General features: G+C 42.4%; 1 protein-coding gene across 1 annotated transcript in view; it reads right to left on the reverse strand.

The window, feature by feature from the left end:
- Positions 1-9720: 9720 nt before the first annotated feature.
- Positions 9721-19827, reverse strand: part of SEL1L2 (SEL1L2 adaptor subunit of SYVN1 ubiquitin ligase) — a gene marked incomplete at its 5' end in the record, with an annotated part of 128974 nt that continues 118867 nt past the window's right edge. Inside the window, 3 exons of the mRNA XM_081034662.1 lie at positions 9721-11090; positions 11236-11364; positions 19511-19683. Coding sequence (XP_080890788.1) covers positions 10971-11090; positions 11236-11364; positions 19511-19683 — 422 coding nt within the window. The 3' untranslated portion in view covers positions 9721-10970. The remainder of the gene's footprint in view (positions 11091-11235; positions 11365-19510; positions 19684-19827) is intronic.

Consider the following 19827-nt stretch of genomic DNA (forward strand, 5'->3'; position numbering starts at 1 on the left):
GTATGTTTTTGCAACCAAAAGTATTTTGATTGAGACTCAATGAAAGCACTATACAAATTAGGTCACGGCGATCCTCAGATAAATAAGGCAGGGGTCCTGTCGTCTCTTCAGTGGGTACAATAACACAGGCACTCTACTGTAGTTCGAGGTGGAATATGAGATACGCCAGAAGAGAGGTCTGACCAAAGCACCTTGGGAGTTCGGAGGAGAAAGAATGTGCAGTCTGTGTGTGGTGGGAGTGGGTTCCCTCAGGGAAGGCTTCATTCCTTTTTGCAATCATTGCACTGATTCACTGGGCATCTATGAGGTCCCAGCCACCGTGCCAGGTGCTGGGTGTAATGATGAAAGAGGCCCAGGCATTAGGGGCCTCCTGTCAAATGGAGCAGAACAATAAACAACAGGATTTTTTCAAATCTAAGAGCTATTCATTGTGAGTTGTATCCTAATTTTGGAGATGTTAAAATTCGGAGAAAGATATATTTTAGAATTAATGAAATAAGTTAGTCATAGATAACACAGAGTGCTTACAGTGGACCAGACACTGCCTATGTGCTTACACACAGCAGTTTTTATGTATTTAATAAAAGGCATTTATATGTAGTGACAAGTTGCTTACACTGAGCAGGCTTTTGGGAAACATGGTGAATAAATGAGGAAATGAATGAATGAATATTAGAAGGGTAACCATCTGTCCTCCACCCTTTCAAAACTGTATTGTTATCAAGTGTTATTTAGTGTTACTGAGAGATAGATGGCTAGGTAATGGTCCCATTCCTTATTTCTCTCCTTTTCCAGAATTGTCCCTGTTATTCATCTGTGTTTATTTTTCCTTATAAACTTTGGAAGTAACTTGCCTAGGTTAAAAAGCATCCTGTTGGTAGTTATAATATTAAGGACGTATTATTATATTTAAAGAGTAATTTAGGGATAATTAACGTCTATATTTTGGCAATTTTCCTTTTCAAACACAAGATATGTTTTTCCATTTATTCAAATCTTATAGATAGTTGTTTAAATTATTATATTATTTCAGATTCCTCTTTTATAATCCTGGTCCTTTCTTTGACATTAATTAGGATAACTTGTCATCTCAAAGTTTGAAGAACCTTAAAAGTTTGAAGAACCTTAAGAACCTCATGCATTAATTAATTAATTAATCACCCATTTAAAAAGTATTTGAGACCAATTATGTGTAGTACTAGGTACTGAAGATACAGTGGTGAATAAAAAAAAATGATTCCTGCTCCCACCGAGTGTACACTCTATAAATCAAAAGATATTGATTTTAGTCTCAGCTTGGTTATTATCTCTGTGTCTTCTGGTATATTTAACATCATTTTTTCCTTAGACTCTTTCTCGGTTTGGGTTTTCCCAAAAGCACACCCTGAGATAAGAATGTGAGTACAAGTAGTTTGTTTGGAGAGGGAATTGGAAGGTGTAAGAGTGGAAAAGTGGAAGGGAGGAAAGCCAGTACAAAAATGTGTTAATGAGCAGATCACTACAGTGGGCAACTGGGGCTCTCAGTCCTGCCGACACCTTCTGAGAGACTCTACAGAAAATACACTGAATCAGCCCACCAAGGGGCAAGAAAACTGGGCAACTCCTCTTCCTTACCGGGAACATTAACTCCTGGTCCTTCTGGCAGCCAGAGAGCCTCCTCAGGCAGAGGAATGCAGGTGCTTGGGGTGGGAAGCCATAAATACAGCGGACTGCCCATGGGAGGTGCAGGTGGTCTCAGAACTGGACTGAGGAGACTTGGGTGGGGCACTGATTGTACCTACTACATACACTGTCCGTTAAGAAAAGGGAGCAATCTTTGGAAAGTGTATTTACGTAGAATGGGGAAGGGGGAGATAATGGGAGAGAAAATCAGTGTGGAAAGTCAATGTAACTCAGAACAATCACAATAGTATTTGTCAATACTATTGATTTATCACAATCAAGCTTTCACATTCCATTTTAAGTCATCAATGAATCACGTAGCAAGATTAATGATGCCTTTTGGGTTTTTGTAGGGTGGCAAGGTTTCCTGTATGATGCTTTTGAAACATGATAGAAAAAGAATTTTTCAAAAGAATCTTATATAAATTTTGCCTTTTGTCTACTTTAATATTTTAAATGGAAAAAATGAAAAATAATAGATATCACTTTGAAAGCTATATTTGACAGTAAGATGACATGAGGGGGAGGATAGGATGGAATAAAGAGCACTGGCTTTGGGTTTGATCCTAAATCTTTCCACTAACTGGCAGTGTGACCTTGGACAAGATGCTGATCTGCTGCTCTCTGAGCCAGGATGTCCTTCCCTGGAAAATGTGACAGTACTTTTTTCACATTGTTTTAGTTTGGGTTTCCCCAGAAGCAGACCCTGAGAAGGGAAACTGTTGGAGTTCAGGAGTATGGGAGACTTTAAAGCTTCAGGTATATTGTGCCTCTGGAAACACATATTCAGCTCATGACTACTTTCACGTTAGTTCCAGTGGAATCACTATTTTTAGTTTTATGGGTTTTTTTCTTGTTAATAACAAGCTATTGTTAGAATGGCACATTTATTGTTGCTATGGGTTAGTACCTTTTCTTATAAAAAGGATGTGTCTTAGAGGAGGTGAACATTTTTTCTACATTACATACACAAGCAAAATACTTCATGGGAAAAAAGAATTCATTCTGGCAGAGGAAGGAATGAAGGAAAAGACGTGGTGGGGAAACCTGTAGCCTCACATGGAGCAGAATTTAATGTGAAATCCAAGGCTCACGTCTCTACCCTTCCCCCACCTTTCTTTTTTGGTAATGGTTTTAAATTTAAATAAATAAATTCCCTTTCTGATGCCTCAGGTGTTTTCTGTGTGACTATGGTATACATTTGTCAAACACTATTTTTATGAACCCATTACAAACTTACATTATAGACTTTTAGTTAGGGCACAAACACCAGTTCTTGGCTAAGGGAGCCCTTTCTAACCTACCCCAGGTAAGGGGGTCCCATCTTATTTCCCAAGTTACACCTGTGCACACCACTGAGAATTTTGTGGCTTTGGAATTGTAGATGCTTCCAACCCTCTCATCTTCCCGAGAAGGAAACTGCCACAGCCGGAGAGGTGGGGTGACTTGACTGAAGCCCCCAGCACAGGTAGGGCTGGGCTGCTTCACTTCTTCCCAGCCCAGAGCACACTGCTCAGGAATGAAATTGTCAGGCAGGGAGTTCTGGGTGATGAAACAGGACTCTGTGCCTTGACTTGTGCTGAGGCCCAAAGGCTGAGAATGAGTACACGGAGGGGCTAGATGTCCTGAGACTTGCAAAGGGGTGCAGGGTGGTGGCTGGCGTATTTAAGGCTGAAGTAGGACAGTGGAGGTAAAACTTTCTTGCAGGGGATTTTCTGACGGCTATTGCATTTCCTGTGAGGGAGGGAAAAAGGGAGCTCTCCACTCAACTTCAGCCAAAGGAGAGGGGCTCTAAGGGAGCTAATTGGAGAACTTGATTTGTGGCCCCTGGAATTTGGGGCATATAGTGGCGTAGGGTGTGTGACACATACCTAAGTGGAAAGAGCATGAGATTGAGACACACTAGGCTGCCATCAGAGCTGGCTGCACTCCCACCAAGAAAAGGAGCAAGAATGTGTATTTTTCAGAGAACAGATAACACAAGGAAAGGAGCTTAGAGCTACCCACAGAGAGGATACTATATTAGTTTCCTATGACTACTGTTAAAAAATACCACAAAATTAGTAGCTTAAAACAACAGGTATTTATTTCCTCACAGCTGTGGAGGCCAGATGTCTGGAATCAAGGTGTTGGCCAGACCACACTCCTTTGTAGGCTCTAGGAGAGTATCCAACCCTTGCCTCTTCCAGCTTGTGGTGGCTGCTGGCATTCCTCGGCTTGTGGCCATATCACTCCAATCTCTGTCTCCATGGTAGTATTGCCTCCTTCTGTGTCAAATCTCCTCTGCCTCTTTCTTAATGCTGTGATTGCATTTAAGGCCCATCTGGATAATCCAGGATTCTCTCCTGGATTCTCAAAATCACTTCTGCAAAGTCCTTTTTAGACATATAAGGTTAACATGCACACATTCCAGGGATTAGGACATGGATCTCTTTTAGGGGCCGTTATTCAGCCCACCACAGGTAGGGAATCCCATGTGTGAGAGCCTGATGGATGGCCAGGGCCTTGGGGCTCAGGAGGCTTACTCATGCTGCAAATACTTCTGCTCACCTCTGAGTCAGCTACAGCTGTGGAGGGCCCTTCCCTGCTACCTCAGACTCTGCTAACTGTGCCCAACATTAAGGGAAGGCATGAATCTTTTTTGTCTCAAAGATTTCCCCAGAGCTTCTGAGAAACAGCCTAGAAGGGCTGACAGGGTAGTTAATGCACCCCAAGGAGATTCTCGAATGATGGAGAAGGGAGCTGTTGGGTAAAGTGTCCAGCCTTCTGTCTTTCAAACGGATAATTCTGAGGGGTATTTTGTAAACTTCACATCTTGGTAGAATAAAGCCCCATTGCCTATAGCAGTGACCTCAATAATGTATCTTTTAATGGCTTTTTATCCTTCCCACTCCTTTTTTTTATTATTATTAGTTTCAGGTGTACAAAACAATGTAATAGACATTTATCATTTATATCCCTCACACAGTGACAACCTCCTTCCCCCATCTACTACCCCTCTGACATCTCATACAACCATTATATTTCCACTGTGTCTATTCCTAATGCTGTACTCCACTTCTTGTAACTATAATTGTAGCCAGAGCTACAATTATATAAATGTGTGTGTGTGTGTGTATATATATATATAATTGTAGATGACATTCATTATTCTTCAGCTTCAGGTGTACAGTGCAGTGATCAGGCATCTACATCATCCCTGAGGTGGTTTCCCTAAAGGGACAATTGTCCATCATCCAGTCCCTTATTTCTGAGTCCTGGGATCACCTCCCAAATGAACTACCTATACCCAAATCCTTGTCTCAGGCTCTGCCTTCAGGAGACGCCAAAGACAGAAGATTTCCAGCCATGGAATCCCCCAGAAACCACAAAAGTGCTCCATGGAAGTCAACATGGCAAACGTCCATGCTCAGCAGGTGCTTTTGTAGGATTGCTTCTGTGCTGGTTCAGTAAAATCTTTTCCTTAAGCCACACGTCTCACCATCCCCCCTCCCCTTCAATCATGGAGGAGCCAGAGACAGGTAGGGAAGGGGGAGGGAAGGAAACAGCAGGAACTGACCATTTCCCACACTCCCCCCGCCCCCAACTTAGGTGTCTCAGGCTGAGTCAGACCAGGCTAGCCACAGCCTACTTACTGCATTCAGTTCTTTTGACATACTGCCAACATTCGTCAGTCCATCTACTACTCTGCTAGCATCTGCATTTCTTTTAGAGACCGAAACTGTTCATCAGCTAGAATCATAATACCAGGATTCTGGCTGTAAATATCCTCTGGCAATGGTTATACAGCTCTGCACAAGTAATCAGATTCCTTGCACGGTGTGTCTATCAAATGAAAGAATCCCACCTCACAGAAGGTCTGGGAGGATGAAATGAGTCTAGGAGAATGCATGGCACGTGGTGGGTGCCTTAATGATGGGGTCTCTCTCCTATACTACCCATCCCAAGCTTCCTGAGAGCTGGGACCATGTAGGTCTCCTTTTAATATGCCAGGTTCTTGGCGGAGTGCTTGGGACACTTGAAGTGCTCAGTACCTTGTTGAATGGAAAGGTGGCAAGCTCCAGACGCAGCTCTTAATCACTGCAGCAGTGCCCTGCCCCCATCCCAGCAGGCCTCCCCATTGTGTGGCAGGCAAGGCTGCTCATGGCCCCCACCTGCATCTGTTGGCCCAGGGCTTTCTCTGCTGGCTCCACCCCCTCAACCAATGACAGCTGAAAGTTGTGGATGAATACCTCAGCTCCCTTGTCCTTTGGGAGGCATAACAAAAAAGTGCACACCAGTGGAATTGAGCTCCAGGAAACCACCCTGCACTGGCTTCCTTCCCTTCCCCGTCTCACTTCCCCACTTCTCTACCTATGTTTCCTGAGATTCCTTACTAGATAAACCACTCACACTCAAATCCTTTTCTCATGGGCAGCTTCTGGGGGAACCTAAACGAAGACAGTCACATCAGTTAGGTTTGAAATGTATTTGGGGCTTTGTGAGGTGAGGCTCTTTCATTCACATACAATCCATCCCCCTTTATGCTTGGTTTCAGATCTTTGGATAACGTGTAAACTACTTGGCTCAACTCAAATTCATGCTGGGGCCTCTACGCTTGCCAAGCCAGAGCTGCCTCTGTGCTTTTGCCTGAGGCAGTCAACTAATTCAGGTGGCTGGTTTGGCACCACAGAGGCCCCACGGCTGTTTCAGGAACACAAATCTACCTGTTTTCTTAACATGAAGACAACCTCAGATTGCTCAGGAGCCATTGTCCTGGTACGAATATCCTGTTGTTGTGAAGAAGAGGATGGAAACTGTTATAGTCCATCTCTGCTTTCCCTTGGTTTTGATTCTTTTAGGAGAAAATGTCTTTGGAGACTCTGCATTTGCTGTGGGTCAATGTGTTCTCTTTGCTAAATGATGTGGGGGAACAATCCAAGGTAGTGGGAGAACCTAGAAGTTGGAAGAATTTTCAGGTAAAGCTCATTGAAGTTGCTGACCATGGAATAAAAATGATATTCATTGCTAGATAATTTGTGAAGATTTATGGAAAAATGGGACCTTTGGGTTTTCTAATCATGTACTTTAAAATAGCATAAAATTAAATTAAAAAAATGTAAAGCCATTAATTTTCTAGGCCGTAAGGGGTCCAATCAGTAACTCTTGGAACCTTATCTGAACAGTAGGATAGTTTGGAAGGGTTTTCCCCACACTTCATTAGCAGGGGCCTGGCACTTCCCAATGCTAAGGTACTAACTAGGAGGGTGGCTCCAGTATTAGAGCCGGGGAGGAGCTGATGCTCTTTTGAATAATAAGGTTTAGTAGGTACATCACCAGGAGAATGACCTTCTCAGTGCAAAAGAGATGTCTGATATTTTTGTACATTCCAATCTAGAGGCCAATCCACAGTGACTTTCCCCCCACAGCTTTCCCCACTCCCCGATCCAAGGATGTGAAGTTTCCTGCTTTCCCCATCTGGCAGCAGAGCTGTAGGACACAGGATGCTGACAACAATGCTGACCACAACCTATGCTGAAGGCCACATGTCACAGGAGGACCTTAGTTATAGGGGATGAGGCAGAGGAGATGGGTTTAGAGGGACGTGGGTTTGGGAAGGGAAGATGCATGAGGATGGAAGATGTTGAGAGAGTCAGGGGTGGGTCTCCCATCAGCTGAGTTGCTGATGAGTTGCTGAGAGTCAGGTGTGAGTCCTGAGACACAGAGTGGAGCCTGCACTTAGGGTACTTCAGGTGAGAGTCCCAATCATCCTGGGACTCTGCACGTCTTTTCTCATGTCACTTAAGCTCAGAGCAGAGAAATAATAATAGAGCATTGTGTGTGTATGTGTGTGTGTATGTGTGTGCTCATGCGTGTGCATGTGCCTGTCTGAGGACGAGAGGGAGACACCTTTTCTTCTGTCCAATCAGACATGTGAATTTCTTCCATCTATAGGATGGGAAGACAAAGAGAGCCAAGCATGGATCTGATTATTCTGTCCACACCTTGTCTTCCAAGATAAGGAGCTCAATGTCGGCTGCATTTTTTTCTGCAAATTTTTGTACTGAAATTTATGTAAACTTTGGTAAGGGTTTAAACAGTATACTTATGGTTGGTTAAACATGGCTGCAAATTCTTTGCTATTCCTCCCATTGAGAGGTGGCATCTACTGCTTGACCCATAGAATGAGGCAGAAGTGGTGTCTGAGGCTACTTTTTAGGAAACCTGCAGCTTTGCCTAGGTCTCTGTGAACACTCTCTGAGAGCCCTGAGCTGCCGTGTAAAAATTACTGCTGTTTTGTCTGCCTTGTTGAAGAGATCACATCTGGTCAACACTCACAGCTGAGCCATCTTCCAGCCATCCCTGCCAAGGTGCCAGGGATTTGACTAAAACTGTCTTGCACTCTCTATAAACAGCCCATCCATGAAGTGAACACCAGTGAGTGACCTGTTGATGCCATATGGAAAAACAGAAGAATCACATGGTACACCTGCCCAAATTCCTGAGACATACTAAAATGACTGTTGTTTTAAGCCACTAAGTTTTGGAGTAGTTTGTTAAACAGCAAGAGATAACTGGAAAAGTAATATAGAGGAAAGAACATATTTTGGAGTCACTTCTGGACTCAAATTCTAGCTTCATTGTTTGTTATTATGTAATCACATTATTATGTGATCTTTTCTTAACAAGTTACATAGCTTCTCACAGCCTCAATTTCCTCCTGTGTGACAGAGGCAGTTATATCTACCTCCTGGCCTCACCATGAAGATGGAATGAAAAACAGAAGACAGTCTGGCACATGGCAGATTTCCATAGTGAATTCTTTTCTCCTCTTCTCAGCCTCACCACCCCCTCCTCTCTGGCTTTCTGGGATTCCCAGAGATGGGACTGCAGCAAGCAGCACCCACCTGACCCTGCTTCCCTTAGGACTTTATTCTCTTGTCTCTCTTCCCCAGATACTCCCACCCATACCTGTTAAAGCCCACCATTTAAGACTTGGGGGGAAAACATAGACTTCCAAAAGCATGTTCCTCATGAAATAACCGTGAACTGCTGCTCTAGAAAAAAAAAAATTCTTTACTTTTTAAAAAATATATCAACTTGAACAGCTACTCCACTTTCATAAAGAATCAGGGAAGGAAATATAGAGGAAAAAAGAACTTACAAAGAAAATTGGATTTTTAAGTTTCCTTGTAGTCCACAGGCTATCAGTTTTTATTTGAAGCTCTCAGAAGCAGGAAAGAGAATAGGGGCTCTGTGCCTGTTGAGGGGTGGGATTGTCATAACCTGGAAATAAGCAGGAGGCTCTTTCTCCCTTGGTTAGTTATCATGAAACTGCCCAGGTGCCAGCAGGTGCCCATTCATGCACCACAGTGATGAGAACTGCTCCAGCAGCGACTCCAGAGAAGAAGCTCGGAAATGGACATTTGAATGACTCCAACACCCTAAATCGCCATATTTTCAAGGTCTTTGCTCACATTTACTTGGAGCAATTAGCTAAAATGGGAAATTTATGAGCTCGTGCCCTTGCTCCTAAATTTTAGGCAGTGTTCTACTACTCTACACGGCAAGCCACAAAAAGGGTCTCCCTTTCACCACTGCCTGCAGCTAATTTCACAAGCTTTACCACTAAGGAGTTCCTGTGTCATCCAGACTTGGAGCCAGGACTCACCTGCTTAGCCTTCTACACTTTCCTCTTTACCCTTATCCTCGTGTGTGATGTGCACATTCCAGAAACCTGTCATGTAGAATTGCATGGCCAGCCTGTCCCTCGGGCCCTAAACTGGGGTTTGGATGTCTGCTCCTCTCTTTTACATTTGTACAAGTTAGTCTGTATCCATTGGTACTGGAACTCTCTAGTAAATCAGGAATCATTTCCAGAAAATTCTAAACACCTGGACCTGACAGGCCAGGATTAGTTCATGGACAAATAAATGACTGTGGCTACTATGTGTATGTGCAATGCATAAAAAGCACTTTTGAAGTTAGGCTTATTGAAGCCTCACAATATTCCAGTGAAGTAGAAATTAATCCCATTTTATGGAGGAAAAACTTGAGGTTTGGAGAAATTATGTCCAAAGTCATAGAGCTACTAAAGGACCTCAAATCCAGGTTCTTCGGTTCCAAACCCAATGTTCCCCCATTTTACTCTGCTTTCTGATTATGATTGATGTTATTAATTAACTCTTTTCTTGTCCCCACATTGGATTTCAAGTAGGCAAGCAGGGTCTTTTCCAACCAAAACACCCAGCATTTTGGCTGGAGAACTGACTGCAGGGCCCTAAAACCATACAGCTTGTTATCAGCTCAGCTGTCCCTATATTCCAAACAATTTGTCATGAGTTTTTAAAGAATATTAAAAACCACAATTTATGGAGTTCATTCTAGAGGCCAGGCCCTGTGATCTTTAATCCTCACACCAGCTCTCTAATATAGGTATTATTTTTCCCATTTTGCAGATCAGGAAACTGAGGCTCAGAGAAGTCGAATATCTAAAGAGTTGTGGAGCTGGAATTCAAGCCTGGCCCTTGACATCAGGTGTGGGCCTCCTGAACTCTCCTTACCTACCCTTCCCCCAGTCCTGAGACCCTGCTTTGCCTGTCAGGGTGGAGAGAGAACTGGACACTTTCGCTTCTGTTCCAGGAGGCTGGTACCATCCCACTCTATGCGTACTGCACAGGGGATTCCCAGATAAAACAGGATTCCAAAGAGGGATAGAAGAAAGGGTTGTGGACAGATCCCAAATGACATTATATGGTACATAGTTGCTAATGGAGCTTTGCTAGAAGGCGCCTCGGTGAGGAGTCCAAGTCAGCCCCTTAGCACAGCATGCCACAGGAGCTTTTGCTCATTGGGTTTATGATGTGGTTCACGGGATCATTCCCACAAGATGAAGGTTCTATTTGTAGTTTTTGTCTTTATCAGATTCTGAGGGATCTGCTCCTGCCCTCCCAGAGCTCACCCTACTCCCCACTTCAGTGTGTCTGTAGGAGCGAAGGCACCCATTTTGTCCTCTTGAAAGGTTGTTATAATAACATGAAAATGGGTGGTCTTTATACCAAACTCAGAATTAGATCACCAAGATGACAAGTTTGTGGTGAAGTGTTAGGTGAACAGTCCCCGGCACCCCCTCGAGTGGCCACCTCAACTAACCAGGAATCTGAAATGGTTTCTCAGCGGCTAAGTCCCAAGCTTTGTCCATTTTCCACCATAGCCCTGTGTGGGAAATCTGCAGCAGACTCTTGAGTTTGATGAGGAAGTTCTTTATTTGGCGAGGATACCTTGGAGTAAACTGGTTCTCACAAGCAGCTTTTCCCATGATCCAGATCTTACCCGTAACGATTTCTAAGCAAGAAGATCAGCACTGCAACAATTAGGCCAATCCCAAATAAATCCCAGTATGGTCCAAGGGTGTTATCCAATTTTATCCATTTCCATCGCATTATAAACTGCTGACAAGAGACGTTCTGTCAAAAAAAAAAAAAAAATCCAAGCCTCTCACTTTGTTCAGAACCATCATCTCCCTCCATTCCACTTCCCAATGTTGCTCATAGGAGTTTTCAGAGATTTGGGACCCATTTGAGAAAAACTTACATTAAAAAACAGGGTATCTTGGAGCAAATGCACAGTTTCCAGTTTCATGAGGGCGAGTAACACAGGTATGTGAGCATCGGAACTTGTTTGAGCAGCCATATCATATAACCTCCTGGCTGTGTGAATGTCCTAGAAATAGAAGAACAGCCCATGCTCATTAGGTACACATTCTTTAGGGGTAAGTCAACAGAAGCTATTGTTAGAAATATTGTAATTTATCTGTGGTAGGCAGAATGGCATCCCCAAAGATGATCATGTCCTATTCCTTGGAACCTACGAGTGTGTTACATGGCAAAGGGGACTTTGCAAACGAAATTAAGGTTACAGACCTTAAGATAGGGAAATTAGCCTGGATTATCCAGGTGAATTCAATATTATCACATGAGCCCTTAATCACAGAGTTTTCTCAGGGCTGAGGGCAGAAGAGAACGTCAGATGTAGCAGAAGGAGAAGTCAGAGATTCTAGGTATGTGAAGGACTCAACACACTATTGCTGAAGGGCCACATAAAAAGAATGAGAAGGAATGCTGTCGTGCAGGGCAGCCTGCGGGGTCTCTACTCCCGCTCCCCACATAAGAACGCAGGATATGGTGAGGCCAAAAAGGAACACCCACGGAGCCATAGGTAGGGGAGTCACACCACTATGGTCTCACTGGAGGCTGGGTTCACATGACGTGCAACCTGCTGTCCGCTTTTCTGCCAACCAACCGACTCAACTCTCCTTGACTCCCCAATGTAGCCACGGCAGTTATATTAGTGGCCAATGGCTCAATGGTTACAGCTGACAGCCAACTAGCCACAACTGATGGCCATCCAATCACAGTTGATAGCCATCTACTACCAGAGCCAGCACCTTTCCACGCGAGGCCGAGAGTCTGGAAACTGCACTCCTGGCTCTGTTCCCACAAATGCAGACAGCCAACAAGAAATGTTGGGCCTTCAGTCCAACAAGTGCAAGAAACTGAATTTCGCCAACAACCTGAATGAGCTGGGAATTGAGTGCTTCCTCAGAGCTCCCAGTGAGGAACACAGCCTTGATTTTAGCTTTTGACCCTACGCAGAAGACCCAATCAAGCTCACCCAGACTTCTGACCTGCAGAAACCGTGAGACAACATTTATTAAATCTGTGGTAATTTGTTACAGCAGCTATAGGAAACTAGCGCCATCTTCAAAACGCTTTCTTGAATACCACATAGACTCAATATTAGGTTAGATTCCAATGAAAGGAGGAGAACACTCGGCACTAACAGTACAGTTCCCTAAAACAAGTAATACAGATAGTAACAAGTGTCATGCAGAGTCTCAGCTCCTGCTCCTGGCACAAGAACGCAGGATACAGTGAGGCCAAAAAGGAACACCCACGAAGCCACAGATAGGGGAGTCATACCACTATATTCCCGCTGGATTGGAGACACCGGAAGCAGGAGCCACACGATCCGCAACCTCCCAACCGCTTCTCTGCCAACCAACCAGCCCCTTGCTAACTGCACTCCGCCGTGCTAATTGCAATCCACTCTTGCTAGCTCAGCCACCATCTTTTTGCTAGCCCCCACTTGCTGCTGGCATAGCCACGGCAGTTATATTAGTAGCCAATGGCTCACTGGTTACAGCTGACAGCCAACTAGCCACAGCTGGTGGCCATCCAATCACAGTTGATGGCCATTTACTACCTGAGCCAGCACCTTTCTATGTGAGGCCGAGAGCCTGGAAACTGGCTCTGTCCCCACACCAAATATTTAAAATTCCTAGTTTTCTCAACAGTACTTATCATATCTGAAGTTATAGAATTTACTTGTCTGTCTCCAGGTAGTTGAAGGCCAGGACTTGGACTACCTACTCAACCCTGAATTCCCAGTGCTTTATGATTTGCTGCAGACATGGTAAGACTTTGGTAATATTTGTTGAATGAATGAATAGACTATTTTGGTTCTCAGGCTGGAATTTGATTCCTCAAAGGACATACTATATTTTTAGGGACTGTTTTTTAACCATTAAATTATGTCATGGCACTAAACATTTTTTTCTTTAATTTCCACCTACTTATGGCTTGTTTTTGTTTGCTTTATTTTTGCTTTGTTTCTCAGCAATGAAAAGGCTGAGTTGCTTTTAATGGTTGAAGGGCCTTGGGCCAGCCCCAGAATTGTACTTTGCTTGGGTGTCTGTAGGTTATTTATTTATTTTATTGGGGAAGGGGAACAGGACTTTATTGGGGAACAGTGTGTACTTCCAGGACTTTTTTTTTTTCCAAGTCAAGTTGTTGTCCTTTCAATCTTAATTGTGGAGGGTGCCGTTCAGCTTCAAGTTGTTGTCCTTTCCGTCTTAGTTGTGGAGGGCACAGCTCAGCTCCAGGTCCAGGTGCCATTGCTAGTTGCAGCGGGCACAGCCCACCATCCCTTGTGGGACTGGAGGAGTTGAACCGGCAGCCTTGTGGTTGAGAGCCCAGTGGCCCATGTGGGAATCGAATCGACAGCCTTCGGAGTTAGGAGCATGGAGCTCCAACTGCCTGAGCCACTGGGCCGGGCCATCTGTGGGTTATTTTCAAAAGAAGGGGAAGAAGAGAGATTTTTCACAAATGTTGGTCATCAGGGTCACTTTGTTGTTCCTCTCCATTTCCCAGAACTTCAATACAGAGTTCAATAGTTATGAATCCTTGAGGCCTCTGCTAGACCGTTTCTTAGGCTACGTCCTCTCTCAATTGTGTTCTGATTCTCATTTCTTAAATTTTCTCAAAGCTTTGTGGTCTGGTAAATTGATTTGTTGGAGAAACAGGAATGTTTTTGCTTAAAATACTTAAAATTCAGGAGACCGTTATGAACAAATCTTCTGGGCAACAGAGGAAATGGATGTCATAAAAACTCTAAGTTGTGTCTCTAATTCCAACAAATTCAGTGGAAGCACCCAGAAGAATGTAATGGCTGTGTCAACCCCCCACACATGAAAGGTATATTGACTTGAATAGTTCAGGAAAAGGCAGCCTTTTGTCAAAATCTCTGGCATTCCTTCTTATTTGAGTCAGGAAATAGTTATTAATTTATCTTTTGAGGCACAGCTATCACAATTCAGTCACTAGATTTATAATAAAAAATTTCGAGAAGTATCATTAAAGTGGGATGAGCTCACTCCTTAACCAGGCAGCCTCACAATTTGCAGTGGGGGTGGGGTGGATAGGAAAGTCTTTCTTTAAAATTTCCAAAGAAATTCCTGTGGCTAATTAGAGCAATGTCTATAAAAGAAATTTTATTACCAGATTCTAAAACAGACTCCTTAGGGGTGGCCAGTTAGCTCAGTTGGTTAGAGCATGGTGCTAATAACACCAAGGTTGCCGGTTCGATACCTGCATGGGTCACTGTGAGCTGTGCCTTAAAAAAAAAAAAAAAAAAGAAAGAAAAAAAAAGACTCCTTGTTCTTTATGCTATTTAGTAATAAATTCAAATAGTTCAAACAAAGAATTTCCTCTTGATAGTGTTCTGATGATGGTCAGCGTTCATTAAATAAGTCCATTGCACAATTAACCCACTTACATTAAACTTTTCTGTGGTACAGTTACAGTTATTTTGCCTTAAATTCGGTGATTTAGGAGATTACGTAAACATATCTACAGACTCTTAAATGTTTCTAACTAAAATGTCAGGTGTGCCAAAGTACTGCCCAATGCCCACATAGTCAAAAGAGTTTCTTATAATTCAAAGATACAGAATTCTCCAGCAATAAAGCATCTGGTTTATGAAAATAGTTCAATTACATGATGCAGGAGTTCTCCAGCCCCAAGACTTTGGGTGTCATCAGAAATTTCTTATACTTGGAGGAGGTAGTTTTTTGTATAATTTGTTTTCTTATTATAAATATACTATATGTTAGAGAAAACTGAAAATATAGAGATTAACAAATTTTAAAAAACTACCGACAATCTCATTGTGCAGAGATAAGTTCTGGTAATAGTTCATATGCATTCTTGCAGCATTCAGCATTTTTATATATATTCTTATGTACATACTTTTAGGAATTTCTCACTTTGTATAATATTTGTCTTCTGCTTTCTTAACCAAACAATATATTTCAAACAATTATACCATCTCCTAAGATATTCTTTAGTCTATTATATTTTATTTTTAATGGTTGCACTGCATTTCATAGTAATGGCTAATACTTATTACATACTTTCCCTGCATACCAGTCATCACTGTCATTTATTTAGACCTCATGATCATTCTATAGGGCAGATGATATTAACTCCATTTTAAAGATTAAGAAACTGAGGCACAGAGAGGTTAAATCACTTACCCAAAGCCACGTAATTTGAAAGTGGCAGAACTGAGATTGAAATCCAGGTAGTCTGCTCCTAGCCTGCTCACTTAACCACTAGGTAGTATCTTTGTGTTCCCAGAACAATACTGCAGTCATTCCTGGGCCACAGTTTGTCCTGAACTTAATGAGAAGTCAGGAATTGGGGAGAGAGATGTTTCTCAGTGAAGCTATTAGGATAATTCACCTGCATCACCCTATTCTCAATGTCTTTGCCTAAAAATGGATGAGAACAACAAGGATCCATTTTTTTCTTTCTTTTCTTTTCCTTTTACCTTTTTAATAAATTTTATTGGGAACAGTGTGTTTTCCAGGACCCCTCAGCTTCAAGTCAAGTTATTCTTTTCAGTCTAGTTGTGGAGGGCGCAGCTCACTGGCCCATATGGGAATCGAACCGGCAACCTTGGTGTTCGCGCAGTAGAGCCACTGCGCTCTAACCCACTAAGCCCATCGGCCGCCCCAAGGACCCATTATTTTACATTGATTTACTAAAAGTCGATTTATACTTCACTTCTCCCAGATGGCTTAAATACAGAGTTTGCAATACCTGATTCCACACCACAAGTTTTTCAATTCTCAGAGAAATCCTAATAATGATATTGTTCTCATCCTCCCTCCATTTTGCACGAGAATTAACTGATAAAGAGGATTATGAAGTGGCTTGCTGAAGAAATTCTTAATTACTCCACAATTTAACAGTCTTGCTGTGGAAAGACTGTTGTAATTGTTTGGCTCTCATTAACCATCACTGGAACAAGCTCTGGCTTTTAATTATTAGCATATTCATTTTAAGAATTAGAAAAGGTGGTATCTCCAAATGGCAAATAGACATATGAAAAAATGCTCAACATCACTAATCATCAGAGAAATGCAAATGAAAACCACAATGAGATATCACCTCACCCCAGTCAGAATGGCTATCATCAACAAGACAAATAGTAACAAGTGTTGGACAGGCTGTGGAGAAAAAGGAACCCTCATACACTGTTGGTGGGATAGATGAATGGATAAAGAAGTTGTGGTATATATACTCAATGGAATACTATTCGGCGGTAAGGAAAGATGATATAGGAACATTTGTGACAGCATGGATGGATCTTGAGAGTATAATGCTAAGTGAAATAAGTCAGACAGGAAAAGCAGAGAACCATATGATTTCACTGACATGTGGTATATAAACCAAAAACAACAAAAGAACAAGACAAACAAATGAGAAAGAAAAACTCATAGGCACAGACAATAGTTTAGTGGTTACCAGAGGGTAAGGGGGTGGGGGGTGGGAGATGAGGGTAAGGGGGATCAAATACATGGTGATGGAAGGAGAACTGACTCTGGGTGGTGAACACACAGTGGGGTTTATAGATGATGTAATACAGAATTGTACACCTGAAATCTATGTAATTTTACTAAGAATTGTCACCCCAATAAATTTAATATAAAAAAAAGAAAAGGTGGTATCTCCTTATTACTGTATGAGGTAACAAGATTAATAAAGTTGGCACTTGGGTACTGGTTATTATTTTCCAACTGCTAAACAAAAGAAATTAATAAGGACAAAGAGCAATGGCCCCTCATTAACTAAATCTAAAATTCCTGTATCCAGGTCTGAGATGAAGTGCAGTTTTTGGGTTTTCGTTTTTGTTTTTTCCATGCAGAGACATTCTGTAGGAAATAAATAGATCTATAACTGAGAGACACTGATCAAAATGAACTCCCCCTGATACACAGGAACCCTGACAAAAACCAGAAATGTGGCCGGAGAGAAACTTGAAAGTTTTTTCTAAAAGTATGAAATGTATGTATGTCTGGACCACTGCTATATGACATTGTGAAGAAAGTGCCTAGGAGAGCAGTCAGCGGTGACTCCAAGAAGGAAAACCAAACACTGATGCAGCTGGCCAGCCGGTGCCAGCTGGCAGTGTCCTCTCTTGCATAATTGGCCCAGTGTTCAGAGTCCTTCTTGAATTACTGGGGGCGGGAGAGTTAATTTGAATTTAATCCGTGGGGTGGGGTCACTTTTATCCTTTATACAGACAGTGCTCCTCTCACCATTATTGTTATGTTTTGCATGGGGGATGAGGAACAAAAGCTTTAATCTTATTGAAGCCTTACTTGGCAGTCATTCAAATTCTCTTCTGATCTAAATAACAGTCATTCCGTGCACTGTTTGACTACAAAGCCTTTTCACAAAGGCTTACTCATTTTAACCTCAAAGCCTGGGGCAGGGGAGGTACTGGTTCTGTTTTACAGATGTGGATGACAGCTGGAGGGGAGTGAGGTGTGGCTAAATGACATCCAAAGATTCATCTAATGTAGCTATACAATGCAGTCCTCCTCTCCCCAAATTTATAAACATAGGATGCTTGCAGCCGCTAGGAATGGGGAAAACAGATTGGATTTGCATTTGACATTTTTTCTACTGCTTAGGGTGCAGGGGCTGATGTAAAGTGATCAGCCAAAAGGCAGGCCACAGGAAGGTAGGGAGCACCCCCGCTAGATTGTCAGGACCTGAATGTGTCACCTTTGGTTGCAGTGTACACCTTCAGCAGTTGCTAGATAGAAAATTCCCTACCGATGATTACTAAAACAACTGGAAGAAAAGAAAGCACAGAAAAGCTGACAAGCCCCCTTATATTTGGCTCTCAAAATGCAGCTAGAAATATACATACTGAAGTAAAATAAATGCTTGAGACCTAAGAATGACTCAATTTAGGGCTCACTCTCACCGCAAAAATATGAGGTCAGACAGGCCTGTGTTCAGATTGTGATACCACTACTGATAAACTCTGCAAACGGCCGTGTGACTTAAGCTCTGCCCTTCAGTTCCTGATGCAAATGTTGAGGACAATTATAGGGCTTAGATCATTGAGTTGGTGGTCTGATTTAAATGACAGAGCACATTACAAACCAACACCTTGCTACTATCATTATTGATATTTAATCAGCCTTTATCACCCTATCAGATGGCAATGCCGTCTTCTGCCATAGTTACACTCACTGTGTAAGAGATTTATCCAATATCTCCTTGTTTAGTTAGCTACTTTTCTTAATGAATATGCCTCATCTCCTCAAGGCATGTGTAGTCTTTGAAGGATGGAGAACTCTTTTTCTTGGGCCTCTCTAGAGTGCCCAACACTGTGTCATGTACACACTGGGTGTTTCGTAGACATTGCAGGATTAATGCCACTTCAGTATCCATCTATGACCTCATTCCCACTTTCTCCTTGTTACTGAGAGCTTGAGAATCAATGGAAATTTTAATGGAAAAGGCCCGGATGTAAAAGGGAGTCAGCGTAGGGACCACCAGAATTTCTGGGAAAAGCATGAATTTATGAATCAAATTGGCCTAGACTAGATTTATTCTTCTCATAAGTTATATCCTTAGGTATAAATGGAGAAAATAACTTCTACCTCATAGGGTTATTATTAAAGTAAGTAATATGTGTTGGCACATAGGACAACTCAGCAAACGGTCTTTTCCTCCCTTCCTTTACGTTTTGATGTGTAAGAGTAGGTTAGCATAAGAAAGGAAGCCATTTTCTGGATGACCTTAACAGGGTGTGGACCAGATGTCCTGTTTGAAAAGAGCTTATCTTGTTAACTGCCGACAGGGTGGGGTACAAGCTAGCTTATCTTGTCAAATCCCCAGAATGTGGTACAAGCCCATGATATGTATACTCTTTGAAGTTATGGAAAATTACTGGATGCTTTAAAAATGCTATATAAACCCTTGGCTTTGAGTGCTCGGGGTCCTTGTTGAAACCTGCTGCGTAGGGCAGATACTCGGACCCCAGGTAGCTGGAAATAAACCTCGCTGTGTGACTTGCATTATCGCATGTGTCCTCTGTCCAATTGAGGGGTGGTTGATTCTAGACCTTAACAGATGACATCAATGAAATGCAAAACATGTATATATTTTCCCTTCCCATAGAGCTGCCATTACTACATTTGGATTATTACCAACACAATTACCTTTGCGATACCTAATCCATGTTCATACATATAGGCCAGATTGAACATGGCTTGTGCGCTGTGGTGTTTGTCGGCTGCAATGCTGTAATGTGTGGCTGCTGTTGGATAGTCTTTTTTAGTCCCATAGCCATAGTAATAGTAATCTCCAATTTTTATTCTAGCGAATGCATTGCCTGGTAGAAATATTAGAAAGAGAAGAACCCAAATGATTCATGTGTAGTTCCCAGTAACTCAACCTAATGACAATAGTAAAACACAAAACAAAACAAACAAAAAAAAACCCTCTCAGAATCAGTATTAAATCCTAGAATCAGTAT

The sequence above is a fragment of the Rhinolophus hipposideros genome (assembly GCF_964194185.1).
Source record: "Rhinolophus hipposideros genome assembly, chromosome: 22".
NCBI lineage: Eukaryota > Metazoa > Chordata > Mammalia > Chiroptera > Rhinolophidae > Rhinolophus > Rhinolophus hipposideros.